The sequence below is a fragment of the Python bivittatus genome, unplaced genomic scaffold (assembly GCF_059951505.1).
Source record: "Python bivittatus isolate LINGU-HERP-01145 unplaced genomic scaffold, Pbiv_v1 ctg000700_np1212, whole genome shotgun sequence".
Classification (NCBI taxonomy): Eukaryota; Metazoa; Chordata; class Lepidosauria; order Squamata; family Pythonidae; genus Python; species Python bivittatus.
In genome coordinates this window covers 23825001-23841741 of record NW_028277098.1, presented here as the reverse complement: position 1 = coordinate 23841741, position 16741 = coordinate 23825001, and the positions used below count along the sequence as shown (strand labels likewise).

General features: G+C 36.3%; 1 protein-coding gene across 4 annotated transcripts in view; it reads left to right on the top strand.

Annotated features, from left to right (window-relative positions):
- The window catches only part of DPYD (dihydropyrimidine dehydrogenase), a 578647-nt gene that overhangs the window by 312947 nt on the left and 248959 nt on the right, over positions 1-16741 (top strand). For all 4 annotated transcript variants that reach the window (XM_088153490.1, XM_088153491.1, XM_088153492.1 and 1 more), the window contains one exon: positions 6253-6468. In XM_088153490.1, coding sequence (XP_088009616.1) covers positions 6253-6468 — 216 coding nt within the window. The remainder of the gene's footprint in view (positions 1-6252; positions 6469-16741) is intronic.

Below are 16741 nucleotides of genomic sequence, written 5' to 3'. Positions count from 1 at the left end.
GGAGATACAGTTGGCTGTTGTCATTTAGCATATGTCCACAATATGTTTTCAGTAATTTCATTTATTACACATATACTCAGCTCTTCCTTTAAGAGCTGAATGTTTCAGGCATTCTCTTATCCTAGCATGTGACTGGGCTACACCAGCAATCAAACTCCATAATCAGACTTCAGAACATTTATCAGACATCTCCCCTTCACACTTTATAATGTTTGCTATGGTAAACACATGGTAATGCCAGTGCGGGGTAAAGAATAAATCAGACCTTTCTTTCTTTCTTTCTTTCTTTCTTTCTTTCTTTCTTTCTTTCTTTCTTTCTTTCTTTCTTTCTTTCTTTCTTTCTTTCTTTCTTTCTTTCTTTCTTTCTTTCTTTTTTTGCAAATGCCTTGTTGGATCTTGATCAGCGCAATAAAGCACATATTTCCCCTGGAACTGGAATACACTAAAAGCATTGGAGGAAATCTCATATAGCTTGTCAATTGGAATTTTAGATCAAGCATGCTTAATATTAGAGTGTTTCCGTTGGCCTTTGCAGATTTTGAGGGAGCTTATTCGACCTTACCATCTCACCATGAAGCTAATGGGAAAAGCCTTGCAGCAATCTTCACAGGAAAGTTTCCAAATGTCAAGTGTCATCTTTCCAGCTGCTAGATGAATGGGTAGCCACAAGGCATTTATTTGGGTGTGTGGTTTCAGTAAATCTGGTTGCTGGGGTGGCAATTACTATAATTTGGCAATTGCTTTTCTGTATTTGGGCCACTTGCAATTTTAGTCATTGGAACTAAGGGCATTATTTTGGGACAGCTGTAATTTAAAGGCAGGTCATCATAGGGTGGTAATTTTTATTTTATTTTATTTTAAGTATGGATAACATCTCAGTTTTTCTTTTTCATCTGCATGTATATATTTCTCTGTATTGAATTCTCTTCTGTGTAAAATAAAAACGTATTCAAAGAAGACTGGTACTTATATATTCTTCTGTATGCAAAATAGCAAAATCTTTTGGCCAACCCATTTCCACTAGGTTTACGCAAATCAGTCCTGATTCAGTTTGAATTGGAGATTTTATATTCAAAGAAGACATGATTTAATGTAAGATTTGAGGGGAACCCAGTATGAAGTACTTTGAGATTTTATTTGGCAAAAAAATAAAATCTAAAGACTATAATGAGGAAACTTCAAAATGTATAATACTTCTGCCCTTTTAAGACAGATCGTGAGCACTTAAGTAACTGATAGGTGAGATACTGACCTGGTAAACTTCCACTCAAGATGCACTTTAGCATAGCTTTAATGGCAGTCTATTAGTGTTACATTACATAAAATATTCTTTCTTTCTCTTGTTTGGCAAATAATAGGTGAACTTTTTTGTATGGTTTGCCATAAGTTGTCTCTTTCAAGTATTTCAGAGATAATTTGAACGTAAGTTATTGTAGGAGGAGAAAGAAAATAGTAATAATTCACTTTACTTAGGCACTCCAGGTTGTTTATTTTGCTACTTGTGAGGGGAATATGTGGATCTCTTAGAACATGTTCTTCAGTCTCTTGAGAAATCCGGAGCCACAGCATCACGTATTGCTGTGCAATACAATTTTAATTTGAATAGGACTTTCATACAATATGCATCCCTGACTGACTGTAAATAATACAATTACAGAATTAAATAATAAATAATGGAATAAGGAGAGCCATGAAGATACAAAGAAGGAAGAAAAAAATCTTCTTGGGTGATACTTTTAAAAAGAAGTTGGTTAACAAGGTGCAGAAGTTCAGAGAAATACTGTTACAGGTGCTGGAAGCTCGTATAGAAAAAAAGGGATATTGGTAGAACATGTCATTTTTAGAAGATGCAGGAGGTAAATGCATTTGCTTATCATACCATTTAGGATGTTTCAGAAAACAGTGAGCAAGGTACATAAGGTATGAATGTGTTCACTCAAATGTATTGTCAGGAGTTTAGGTGAGAATTGTAAAGTGGTATTCCTTTTATTTCTGATGTTCAAAGTGTAAGTGTCCCTGCATATGTACCAAAATTTCATTACTCACACGTAAGAGGAAGGCACCATCTATTTATTTATTTATTTATTTATTTATCTTTATTTATTTGGTAAATTTATATATCCTCCCATCTCATATATGTGACTCTGAGCAGTATACACAATACAAAAAATACCCAAAAACGTAGCAAACATTAAAAAACATTAAAAATCATACCCTCCCCCCCAATCTGTGGGAGAGCACACTCACTTTCCCTAGCAATATAACCACTTTGCAGGCACCGTTCCCATGCTACTGGATCCCCATGCCAGATGGCAAAGCTGTGTCTTCAGGCCCTTCTGGAAGGCCAGTAAGGTTGAGGCCAATCTCACCTCAGGGGGATGATGTTCCTGAGGGTCAGTGCCATGGTAGAAAAGGCTCTCCTCCTGGATCCTGTCAGATGACATTCCTTCATGGACAGGCCCCTCAACATGCCCTTCCTGTTCGACCTGATGGGACAAGTAGATGTGATTGTGGAAGGGTAGCCCCTCAAGTAACCCAGTTCAAGGGAATCCATTCTCTTAATTTTCAAGAATGCAAAAATTAATATTACTGTTGGAGATGGGGAACCTAAAAGGGGAAACAATTCCTAAAAGCCAGCTGCAATGTAAATATGTTCAACTGATAAAGAATGATCACTATACTGGAGAAAATGAGATAGTGAAAAGAATGGACTGAAGTGAGGGGCATTTTTTGCAGCTTTCTATTCTCCGACAATCTGTTATAGGTTGAGATTTTTGTATTTTGTAATCTGCATACAGAAAACTGACACAGCAGAGAAGATGTACAAACTTTAGGTCTTAAAGAACCACAAGTCAAACTGCTCTTGATGTGTAGCCTTCTCTTTCAGTGGGCCCTCGTTACAGTTATTTTTGTCTGCTATTCATTTGCCAGTCAACAATCTTGGTAATTAATCAGATGGAAACAGTTACTCATTCTCTTTCTTGCTGCTGTCAGTATTCATTTGCTGATCTTATGTGATCAGAGAGTAGTGTTCCCCATTAAAAAGGCAGCAACTCCTCCCTCTCTGATACAGACTTTCTAGAACACACCACGTCACTTCTGCTACTATTTAATATTCATCATTTCTATTAGATGTTACAGTTTCTTTGGTTGTGACATCCAAGCCTGGGGTAGGCTCCTGTGAACCATCACTGCTTATTTTTCAACGAACTATGGAAGTGTCCTTTCACTGAACTTCAATATGTTTAGCCTGCTATGCTGCTGCTGCTATATAGTGCATGTTGTAATTTGCTTACTATTTTATTATTGTTCTGTTTTAATTAGTGTCTACCACTGAGGTTATTTTCATTAAAAATGTGAAAGAAATATGAAAATAAATAAATTGGAGCCAATCATTGCATATGCCCAGCAATGCTGGCCCAGAGAAGAATTAGGAAGTGGTTCAGACCTTGATTCCTTTTCAGGTCACTAACAGCTTGCTTCAGAGTTGAGTAGGTAATATTTAAAAGCAATAGATGATTTGATTGAGTATAAATGGCTAAGCTAAAGATATCTCTAGCGGGACCTCTAGAAGAAATTATAGCTATGGAGGAATACTATAGTTCTCTGTTTAGCTCACTGCAAGTTGTGATATATCAATTATAGTTTCTGCATCTCACTGTTGCTTTGCTGAAGCAGGATATGCTTGAATGTTTCAGAAGGAATCCTATAAGTCTAAAAACTAAAAGTTCATCTTCATGTTCCTCTAACTGTGGCATGATAATGTCCCACTAATAATTTAAAAAGAACTTACCTTCCTGATGTTAATGTGATGGACTGGAATGGAGGAAGGGGGGTGAAAACAGTGCTCTCGTCTCCAGAGCCACGCTCTGGAGATAAGCGGAGGAAACTGGCGCATCCCTAAACATTCCAGAAGGTAGTGAATGTTTCCAAGCTGTGCCTGGGAACTAGTGGTCAGTCTGAGAAGATTTCTGTAAACAGGCGCTGGCTAATAAACCTTGCTGATTGAACCTGCATGGTCTCCAGGAGTTCTTTGGGCTAGGCCTGATAGTTGCCTCCTTCAGAGGAGGCGGCTTAAATTCACATTTAGCTGTTCCAGTTTTAAAGTAGCATTTTCTCTCTTGTCCAACAGTAATTTGGCTGTGGATACTACCTATGGTGGGGTTACAATTAACCACAGACCAAGAAGCTGAATGCTTTTATTATACAAACTATATACTCATAATATGTTAAGTATTGAATTTGGAACTCATGGATTGAGCCTAAGCTCATTTGATAGGGAGTAAATTGTTCCGTTAGTCCTTTTGTGGGAGAATCTGAGAGATCTGCTCCGTGGGAACAGAGACCTGGTAGGTAAAGAATCAACTCCTCCCAGATTCAGCTACTGCTCCCAGTAGGTTACCAGGACTGTTGTGACTCCCAGCTGTCACATCTAGGAGACTTGCTTACAGCAGAGGGAGATCTATCAGCCTGTCAGCCAGTTTGGGGGGTACTTTTAAACATGGGTTTAGCACTACTCCAGAATAGTACTGTTCTAAAATAGAATTAAACAAATGTCGGAAAGGTTCCTTTTGAATGCATCTATGCAGAGCTCTTGTGCAAAACCAGAGGAGTCTATTTGTTAAAATTTGCCTCCTCCCCAGACCCAGACCCACCTCCACCTCAGGTTATTGAGAGAGACTGGTGGATGTTTTCCTGCTGGTTGGTGATATTTGGTGGGAGAGAAAACTAAGTCGAGGAATCCATCAATCACTTTACTTATTCCACATTAAATCTTTAGGGACGGCACCACTTGCTCACCTCATTAGTGAGGCAGAATAGCGCTTGGCTGTCAAGGCCACAAATTTTATACCAGCATACTTTTGTGCCACCTTAGCAATTGTGGATTGCATTTTAACATGGCTGTGAGGAAAAGCCCTAATGAATGTTGTCATTTGACCCCTGTTATACCAATATCGTGTGTGATGGATGGGAGTTCTATATATGTATAATATAATATTTGAAGAATTGTTTTAGGAATTACTCTTAAGGGTGATAGGCAGATTGCTGTTGATAGCAACAGTAGAACACAACTGGAAAAGGCAATTGCAGATTATCCATGAATTTCATATCATGAAAGTAGAAAAAGAATAGTACAACAATATGAAAACATAAACATTGGGTTACATTGTGACTAGTTCTCTTCTGCACCACAAGCTAAACATATATCTCATAGAGATTAACCACATGAGCAAAAACTTTATTCCTGTAGCGATACAGATTCAGTTGATTAGCTACCAGGTAGAAAAATACTTGGCTTTGTTTTCGGTGTTATAGTTAGTACAGCTAACTAAAACACCGAAAACAAAGCCAAGTATTTTTTTGTTTTTGTTTTGTTTACCATTGTGAAATAATTGTACAAATTAGTAGATGCAAATTTTTGCCCATAAATGTTAGGTTTATATCTTTGTGCAGTTTTTTTTTTCTTTTGCCATTTTTACTGGTTTTGTGTGTAAGTAAAAATCCAGAAATTGGGCTAATCTTTCATTCTAAAGAATACTTATTTTAGGAGCCTCTCGAGAACTTTCATTTCATTGAAGTATTTTACAGAATACTTGGAAATGTCTATTTTTAAACATTTTATGTGCACCTACTTTTTTTAAAAAAGGTGAAATGCAAGGCAAAATATATTATTCTTTAAAAAAAAAGTGTGCATTTCTTTTAAGAGAAAAATACACTATTTCCTGAATAAAGTGGAATGGAATGTTTTGTGAAAGGGTGAAGTAGCATAAACCATTCCTTGCAGAAATTAAGATTACCTTGATGGTCTCAAGTCCCTTCCATGCTTACCATTCTGGCTGGTTATTAGGGTTGCTAAGTAGTTTAAAATGTCTCCCTTCTAGAGCTTAAAGGCAGGAAACATGTGCCATAGCAAAATCTGCTTCATAGTTCCAATTTTTCATTTATATTTGGCAAGATTTTAAAGTGCCAAACATGCTTGGTCACTGGGTTGCCCTGATACTCCCATTAAGAGTGGGGTTAAAAGGATTTATTTGGGAGGTTTATTTTATTAATGAGATGCAAAATTTTTAGCAATAAACACATGGCTGATTTTCTTCCTTCTGATAAGTCAGTCATGAAGTGACAAAGACTGATTCTTAGCCCACTCTAGAGTTGTTGTAAACCTAAATAAGTAAACCCCCATACACACTTATTTGAGGAGGGGTAGATTTGAATAAAGTGGATGAACTGTTCTGTTGTTTATTCCTACAGTCTTTATATGGTGCCACCGTTCCTGCTGTACCTCAGCTGCCTCTTTTCTATACCCCGATCGACTTGGTAGACATCAGCATAGAAATGGCCGGACTCAGATTTTCAAATCCTTTTGGCCTCGCCAGTGCAACTCCGACTACAAGTTCATCAATGATCCGCAGAGCTTTTGAAGCGGGATGGGCATTTGCACTCACCAAAACTTTTTCTCTGGACAAGGTAATGAATCTTGTGGTCTTTTGTTCATGTTCAAAATAATCTCCCATTTATTTTTAATAGAGAGTTAATATGAAAATAAGAATAGTGACCCATTTTCAAATTTGCAGTACTTACATCAGAAGTATGAACTAATTATGCTTCTGTACATGTGCAGAATACTGTACATTGTTATCACCTGAGAATGTACAGCTTGCATTTCTCTTATTCATGAAGAACAGTTTTCCAGGTTAGGCTCAAAATGAACTTCAGCTTTTGTGCTTCTCTGTTGAAGACTTGATAGTTAATGCCAACCCGAGTCACTGAAGTGTTTTCCCCATTTTAGATAGGAAAACAGCAAAGGAGAAGGATGTAAAGCTCTAATATTTCCATGCAAGGCCCCAACAGACTCTCACGCTAGTTATTTGTGAAAGAGTAACATACATTCAGCGACAAGCTGTCATTGACATTGGCCACTACTGGCAATTATATGTTCTTTGGGAATCAAAAACCTTCACTAAAAATAAAATGCTACAGTTTCCCTCATTATGAGATTTCATAGACACGCCCATATCATTTTCTGGCCAGCAACACAGTGATAGCCAGTGGTCTCCCATCCAACTACAAATCAGACCCAACTGTACTTAGCTTTTTGAGATTATGCAGGATCTATGTCCTGAGGCCTGCAATAGGTAAACTTCCTATTTACTATATATAATACACTATATAATGTAGTGTATGTATGACTTCATCTTAAGTTGATTAAGATCAGCCTTTGGACAAAGGTCAGGAAATTAAATTCAGGTGTCTTTCCCACTTCCCAATTCATCTGTTTGATATCCTTGGAATTTCTGATGCCAGTCACAGGTATAATGGTACACGTTTACATGGGACTCTCTTAACTAAGCTTCAGATGTTTAAATAGGTTAGACTGGATTATTCCAATCACTAACTATGCTCTAGCAGTCAGCTCTTCTAGGTTGCAGACACTTGCGCAAAGTTGGAACAGGCTGACCATCCCTTCCCCTTTCTAGACAAAAACAAACCCTGTTCTCAACAAGTTTTGGCATGATAACCCAACGACCCACAGAAATGATTAAAGTAGGATAAAAGCTGAAGAATTTTACTTAAGGATGTCCACTTCAAGCTTATTTATTGATCACATTTGTAGGCCAGTCACTCAGAATGACTGGACAATGTCTATTACATGTATTCTGTTTGAGTTATATTGGAAAGCATGGGTTTATTGTATCAATGGCTAGGTGAAGTTGGTTTGCTTAAAACCATTCACAATTAGTACTAGTCATGTCAGATATGATAAACCATAGTTAATTTAAATGAAAGTAATTGCTTTAAAATCCTCTCACTGTCCATATGGATGGAGGAGAAGAGGGCAAAAGTGTGTAAACCTAGAACTTGCTATAGTTTGCAAAGAGCTACATTCTAAAAGTAGGTGGGAATAGGATATAAAGTAGGCCTGATACTCTGGATATTGGGTTTATTAAGAGGTAAAATTGGTGCTTTAAGCCAATGTGATGCTTAAAATCTATTTTACCCTTAACATCTCTCCAAACTCCCCCAAATGCAAAAAAGCAAATTTGGGACTACACATTCTGGAGACACTATGGCGGTAAAAGAAGGCATTTTGGAGGGGGAGGGGAAGTGTACCTTGCCATAAGCCATAGTGGGTACAAGGATATACAGCCTGATGCCCTCCAGATGTTTTGCACTATAACTTCCATAACCTGTAACCATTAGCTATACTGTAGTTGAAGACACATGGAAGACAATGGATAGCCCATTTCTGCTCTAGAAGATTTAACATGGCATGTTAAAGCCCCAGTGCAGGGCTTTGTATCATGTGGATCCTCCTTTGCCATTCATAGAAATCGCATATACATTTGCAGTCTTGCCTCTCCCAAGACCTATGATTGTTTATGGGCTGCAGAATCTTAATTTATGGGATTTAAAAATAACATTTGTGTGATTCCATATAATAAAAAACTATTTCAGCCATATGACCAACATCCTTCAATCTGAAATTTTCAAGATAGACTTCAATACCAGGTTGGGAATGTCTGCATAAGACATCTCCATGCCACTGAATAATTTGAAATGTCATATGTGTAAAAAATGAAATTCTCAGCCTTCTGTTGCTCTTTAGCCTCATATTCTAAGAGGCAAATTTCATTATACTCAATAATATGCAGCAGCTCTTCTATGTTTACTTTACCCTAGAGAATTTTGTATCAATATATGAAAAAGCTTTAGTGTTGTGGTCTTTGGGCAAAGAACTAGTCTTCATGTGGCATCGTAATGGTTTGAATTGGAGGCCCCTGCCCTAGAACAAGGCTACTGAATGCTGGAGAAGGTATCCTAATTCTTTCCCCAGTTCTGTCATTTGTAAAAATTCTACTATCATCTACTATTCTAGGAAAAGAAATGCTGCATTTAGGACATAGGAATACACTGAAACTTAAATTTAATCTCTATTCCTTAAAGGGGATGACTGTCCACATTGTATATTGGAGGAACCTGTGACATATCATTTTCTTGCTTTTACCATCCCTCCAACATCATAATGGCTTCCAGATCATTAATACAGGTTACAGGGAAGATGTTAGTCCAGGGAACTGCAGCCAATTAATATAGACAATACTAGACTAGATGGACCAATAATTTCTCTGGATATAATATGGTTTCCAATGACTACAGTAAGTCCTGAAGTGAGGGCTTGATTCCCTCCTACTCATGGTTCCAGTGCAAATCCTTTCCCCTTGAACTGCTATTTGCACTGAGAAAGAAGCTCCAAACAAATCCAAAAGAATACATCCTTGGGAATCTGTTGAAGAACAGCAGGAAATATTTCCAGGGAGAGAGACAGATGACTAAAAGATTTGAGGCATAGGCCTAGATTATCATATAAAAAGGGGAAAAGTACAGTGCCTATACTCCCATAACCCATCCAGGCAATCTTATTCTTTCAACAAATGCCAAATGAGCATTGCACTCCAAGCTCTGCCTATTTCATACATGTGTGCAATCTCACGAAGTTACAATACAAGCAGAGCTTATGGTGCAATGTTGCTTTCATAATTTTTCCCCTTTCACCTTTCCTCCCGATATCTTTGCACCTATCCTTCTTTTCATTCTTAGTATTAATCACCAATAAGCTTATATTGATAGCAAGGATATGATTTGTATATGAATGGGAGAAAAGACAGAATTGAATATAATTTGTCCTAATAAGCACCTCATTTAGTTCTGGATCTGAGGAATTACTTGAAAAAAGGAACCCCCCCCCTTTTTTTTTTGCATTGCTAGATGAAATGCTATTTTTCTTAAATTAGTATTTCTGGAATATTTCTGGAATCATATTTTTAAATGTGTCATCTTTTTAAACATGTTTGCCATTCAAAATTTGGTGACAGTTGGCATACATGTGCCAGTGCTAACAATCCATGACAAGTTTTGTGAATCTTCAGAGGATGGCCAATGTTTGTGGCTTCATAGGCACTTCTAGAATTCTGAGGAATTATTAGGGGCCTCACCTCAAAGATGGCAAGGCTCTGGGAAAAAATAATTAAACATGATTAAATTAAATGCAGGTATATACATTTAAATTCATTACATTCATTTTCCCATTTATCTATATAAAGATTTATACTTTTTAATAATTACAGCCATCAATACATTTCCTTGTCACATTAATTATTTATTAAATAGACACACAGCAACTGACGGGTAAAATGGTAGTTTGGAAACCCACAAATTTGGATCAATTTTGCATGTTGTACCTTCCCCTCTCCTCCCAAATATCTAGTATTGGACTTCCCTTTCTGCTTTAGCCTTCAAAGCTTGTCTGAGTGCAAAGGAGCTCCTCCCTAAGTGAATGTCAACAACGATTTCAGATATACACCTCACATACATTTCCAGAGAAGCGCTGGGGATGTGGCAAAGTGATTGTCAGCTATTTCTTGCAGGGTATCACAGCAGCTCTGCTCACAACTTGATGTGAAGACCTGATGGAAGATATAACAGCAGCAGCAGCAGCTAGCATAAGTGACAAAATATGAAAGCTTGACATCATTTTGCAACATTATGCAGTTTTAGTAAAGATACTGTCCACCTCTGGATTTTGAATCATTTGGGGGGATTCACCACTAGATTTAAAATGTGCTCCACTATTCCTATTACGTGCTGATAATGAATGGTTCCTCAATCAGGTTTCTTCAGCATTGTAGGGAAGCCAGATGTCACCAAATGGAGGCAAAGATATTGCTATTTCACAAATTGCTGGTTGTAACACTGGTCAAAGGTCCAGCTATTAATGAAAGATTTCAAAGGCTTCCATTCTATCACTGGAAACGCCCTCCTGGCACTTCATTCATCTGAGGAAGGTTCTTTGCGATATCAGGAAGGCAAAAAAAAAAAAAAAGTAGAGATGGTAGAATTAGCATGGAAGCAGGCTGAGAGAGGCATAGATCTGCTGGATTCTAAGCCCCTGTGGTTCCAAACCAGTCTAGAATCTGCCCCGTCTCTGAAGCTGGTATTCTTTCATACTCTTTCATGGTTTGTTTGGGATGGAGAATGACTATGCATGAAAAGCAGAGCAGCACATTTTGCTCTTCAACAGGAATCTGGCATTGCTTAGATACTGTATTCCATGCTTGAAAGTGTAGGGAAAATGTTGAAGTAACCCAGGTTAGAATCCTCCATTCATTTACTGTAGTGTGTATTTAGCAGAGCATCTCTCTCTCTCTCTCTCTCTCTCTCTCTCTCTCTCTCTCTATATATATATATATATATATATGTGTGTGTGTGTGTGTGTGTGTGTGTGTTTGTGTTTGTGTTTGTGTAGAACCAAGCCCATTAAGAGTACTTCCCATTAAGAGAGACACTTAAGGCTGAAAAGGACAAGTAAAGTTTATTAAAGAAGTTATATGCTGCAATGGAAAACCTGTATGTTGGAGCTTTCTGCCCTTATAAGGGGAAAGAAAAGGAAGCGGTATTCATCATTCTAGTAGGAAGCATTCTGAAGGGGAATAATTAACAATATCAGTGTTCTAATCGGGAAATCTGAGTAGAGAGAAAAAGAGGAACAAAAAGAAAGTCCCTTGCTTGCTGTCTCTATTCCTAATTCCCCTGGTGTTCAGTGGAGTAAAAGCTACATCCAAGAGAAAGTAGGGTTCCTCTGCCTGGTAGTGAAAAATATAATGAAAATTTTCCTCTATTTCCTGGATTTGATATTGGAAAATGGTGCACTTTAGTCCCAGGAATTATTATAAAAATATCTTGTTCTGATACATTAATGGATATGAATCACACAATTGAATAGAGAGTTGGATAAATGAATTTTTTTTCTTTATTAGACTACATATTTGCAGTCATGGGAGATCAGGCAAATTATTTTTGCCTTTTATTTTTTTCTTATACGGTAAAAGTAATAAAAAATGCAAAAATGTCATTCTAATTTTAGATAAACAATGACTATTTCATTATATAATAGTGTGAACAGAGTAGGAAGATTAAACACATAGGGATGAAGCCAGAAATATTTTCTTTGATTTTAGCTGTTTCTTTCATCGGTAAAAATGTAATTCTGATTAATCGGAGAAATCCGTCTTCACTCTGTTGGTGACATGCTTTGATTTGTGATGCTGTCACTTTTAATAACTTAGAGAAGCAGTTGCTTTTATTAAATCTCCCCAGTTGAAATAAATATGTGGAGCAATTTCAGCTGAAATCTCCAAGCATTCTCTCTGTCTCTCTCACCCCCCCCCCCACACATATATTGGCCTGGTTCACATGACAACAAACTATAGCTTAGTTATACAAAAGTGAGCCAGAGTGATTTTTAGACTTGGGCACTTCCACTCCATTTTAGGGCGGCTATGAGGAAAGTTCAAAAACTAGAAACTCTGTTCTAGATTAACTATTATTTGCAGTGCAATCTGAACCTTGACCAAGGTTGAAACAAGCCAACCTGAAGCTAAAATTTATGAAGCTGGTTTGCTTCAACTAATAGTTAAGATTCTTGTTTCAGGTAAGGGCAAACCATAGTTAATCTTAAATGGAAGCGGAAGCTTCCAGTCTTCTCCAGCAGTGCTGGAGGAGCAGTGTTGGAGGAAGGAGACAGAGTGATGTCTGAAACTCATTCCAATAAAGTTAAACTGCTGAAAAGTGTTGCGTGCAAATACAGCCTCTACCTGCTGCATTATTTTATCTGACAATCTCAGAAAATGATTAAATTCAGCCTGAAGAAGCACTGTGTGTGTGTGTGTGTGTGTGTTACAAGCATAATGCAGAGTAACTCATAACAAGAAAGATGGTGTGACATACCTGTAAAGGTTGCTTGCCAGTTAGAACCACTGCCTGTATGAACAAACTAATTATCCTAAGAAATAGCATTTCTCCATAATATAGATACTCAGATTCATGCTGCAACTAGTAGTGTTTCCATAGGGACCAATGTGGGTGACACATGTCTCTCTTTTGTAAATGCTAATATAGCTTGCACTGTCCTCTGTAATGTCAGTGTTTTTGTTGAACCGAATTCACAGAATAAAAAGCCTATTTTCTTTGCTATCCGGCACAGTAATTTATAAAATACTTGTTACAGTTTAAGATTTCAAGTCAGCCTGTCCCCCACCTCTCCAAAAATGATTTAAAACAATATTAAAATGCAGAATTCTTGATGCTTTTAGTTCAGCTAAGTTTGTTTTGTGGAGTTTTGTTAGAATATGAAATATTAATATTTCACAATTCACTTGTAATGATGAAGTTAAATTTGCCTAGCTTGCATGTGATAAAGTAAGTATATGCTTACCAAGGGAGTTGCATGAGAATTAAAACCTGAACCTGAACATCAGCTTGAAATTTTATTATCCTGAACTACTGACAGTGTTTCCCTTGTTATTTTTCGAGACTGACGGCTGAATATTGCACTGATTGCGTATTTATTTATTTATTTATTTATTTATTTGCAGAATATGTTTGAAAAACCTTTGTTTCCTTTTAAGAAATAAACTGAAGCAAGATTTAGAACTGGTTTTTTATTATTGTTTTAGTTTTTCAGAGAGAGAGAGAGAGAGAGATGTTTTAAATACTAAAAAGAAGTCTAGTTTGCAGGAGCCAGACCACTTACATGCAGTGAAATGCCAGTTGATATCTCAGTAAACAGAAATATTCTGTGCTTTATTGTATAGCTCCTATGAAAACCACATAGCTTTTCTTTGGAGAGACAAATAATCAGATAGTTAATGTCAAATGAAAAAAAGGGCTATTTGCCTTTCCACTAAGTACCTCAAAGAAAAAAAAATTAGTAATACCAATATTGCATTTGTGGGGAGAAGGGGAGGCAGGGATGGGGGGGTGCATTTTGCAAGGTATCCTTAGCATATTGTTGTTTCCTGATGACTTGAATTATTTGTTACTTTTAAAATTTAAATATCCCACTGTTCTCCTCAATCTGATTTCTTTTTGTAGTAATTTTATTAAAGATTATAATTACAGTAGTAAAAACTAATACAAACTAAAAAAAATATAAAAGAATAGAAAGAAAGAGTAGAGGGTGCAGAAAAGAAAAAAAGGAAAAAATAGAGAAGTAGAAAAGAAAGAAAAGTAAAGAAATATAGGAAAATATAGTAAAGTATATCTATATCTACATATATATACATAGAAGTAACTTCTAACCTTCATCACAAGTATAAACAATTTTAGTAACTTATCACCTCCTCTTAAAATACAATAAATGATCTCTTCTTTCCATATCCCATCTCTTATCTATAAACAAATTCATAAAGTATCGTCATTAGAGTCCTGGTGTCAGCAAAAGTCCATTAAGGGTTACCAGAAATAACATATCTATATTAACCTTAATCAAATAAACCAACTTTATATTCTTTCCTTTTACTTTTAACAATTTTAATTTTTAGTCCATTCAAATAATGTCATAGAACTTGATTTCATTTTTTCTTTGTCCCTTCTTATGAGATTCTTCAAAACTTTAACAAGCCTCTTTGTAAATCTAATATAGGAAAATTATCCAGGTCACTTTCTTGGTTTATTGTTTGTGTATCCCTTTTAATTATTAAAACATCAGCTGGTTTCTTTTGTATGTCCAATGTAACATCTTTTCCCATGTCATTCTTGTAGCCTATCATTTGTAAATCTACTTTCAATTCAGTCTTGATTTTGTCAGTTACAACTTGTTCCTCTTCCATAACATCTTTTAGACACAGTCTATCCATAGAGGCAGATGTCTCTGTTAACACTATTAATATTAACATCTGAATCCATTTTTCAAAAATACCCTTTAATATGTCCAGTGTTAGAATGTTTTGCTTCATTCTGTAATTGTAAGTTGAGTTTATGTGTTCTTCTCCTTTAATTGTAATCTTTAGTTCCCTCTAGTGTGCAGGGTCTAAAATCTTATTGTGTTTTTTTAAAATATTCAAAACAAAGCAAAACATTTTCCCATGGGAAGGATTCTTTATAATTAATTCCAAAATTTTATTTCAAATTTATCTGGACTATTAGTCCATTTGTAGCTAAAATCAAAGATTTAATCACCCTTTTGCTGTTTATTCCAAATCTTTTTTTTCTTAAACTTGTAGTTAAAACTTTCTTTCTCTAAGGATTGAAGGAAACTCACCTAGTGTTTTCAGTCTTGTCAATCCTAAGGTTTCTAATAGATGAAAAGTAGTTAATAAGCAATTTCCTAATGTGATTAGAAAAGGAAGTATGCAAACTTAGTGTCCTTTTAAAGGCGCCGACTGTGGTTTGAGCAAGATGGCTATTCTCTTGTCTCCCAATGCTCAAAACCTGCTGGAGACCACTATCTTGCGGTCTCCTCATGAGGAGCAGTTGTCTGGAGCACTTGTGGGTGATCTCAAGTCCTGTTCTTGTCTGGAGAAGTTCAAAGAGCTGGTCTACTCATTGGCTCTTCATTCTTCGCCATGGTCATCAGCTCCACTTTTCTCAGAGCTGTTTTCAGTCCACCATTTGTTTTCCTCAGTTTGAGATGCAAATTTGAAAATTGTAAAACGCATAAGGTATGAAGAGAGTCAGTTTCTTCGTGCTTCATATTTGTTAAAGAAAAGTTCACGCCAGATTTTTTTTCAAGAAATACTAATTAATTCTCTATTGATTGTGATTTCTTTGCATTATTGTATCAAGATGTCTCATCAATTTATTCTTCAGTAACATCATCCATTTCAGAATCCTGATGGTTCTTTCAAACTTCTGCAAGTTATTTTGATTTTTTATCTGTGAACTGTGGGCATTTAAATTGCACAGGACCAGTACAAGAGAATATATATTTATTTATGAAAAAAAGAAAGTGTAGAGTTAAAATTGCTTAGGCATTTGGCAACCTCTGCTTTAAGTGAAATTTAAGTTGCTCTGCAGGCACGCTTGCTGGAGTATAAACCATACCATTCCTAATGATGTCTGCTCAGAAATCAGTCTCATTGAACTCAGTGGGAATTGTTTCTGAACAAACAGAAATAGGATTCCACTGAATTTCCAGGTTCCTTGAGGACTGAGTACTATAGAGTTTTCTTTTTTCTTTACTCTAATTTGGAAAGGGCTAACCTACCCATAAAACAAAGGTTTAGAAATTAGCCACATGACTTTGTTTTCCCTCTTGCCTTTTTTAAAAAAAGATTTAATTACTGTTAATATTTATTATTAATTTGTGTGTCTGTGTGTGTGAGAAAGAGAGAGAGGCTGTTCTGTATTGCTTTAATTAGTTTATAGGCACTATATTGTAGTTCTACAAAATCCTTATAATGAATCCCAAAGCACCTGTCAATATTTTTTTCATGACAAATTAATTGTAGGAAATGGCTTTAGAAGACCCAATGAGCTTGAGAGTTTCCATAGCATCCTTTCTTGTACAATCTTCCTCGATACATGAATTTTTAAAAAATGAGTTAAGGTCATTAAGTTAAGGTAACTATTGTTATTTAAATACAGCATTTCATCAAAATCAGTATTGGTTTATGTCAAACATGTTTATGTCTGTGATTATTGTTGGATTCTAGCCTTCATCTTCCCTACCAGCCATACTTACCCAATTAAATAGAAATGGCACTGGCCACCAGAAGAAATTTTTAAAATTAGCATGGAATGTATCCAAAGTAATGTCAAGATACGTAGATAGATATCTTAGGCCAACTTTCCTTTCCCTTGCATTCTTTAGAGGTGTTGTATAATCCCTAGCCAACATAGCTTCAGGATTTAGGGGAGTTGAAGTCCAACGCAACAGGAAAGCAACAGTTTGGGGAAAACT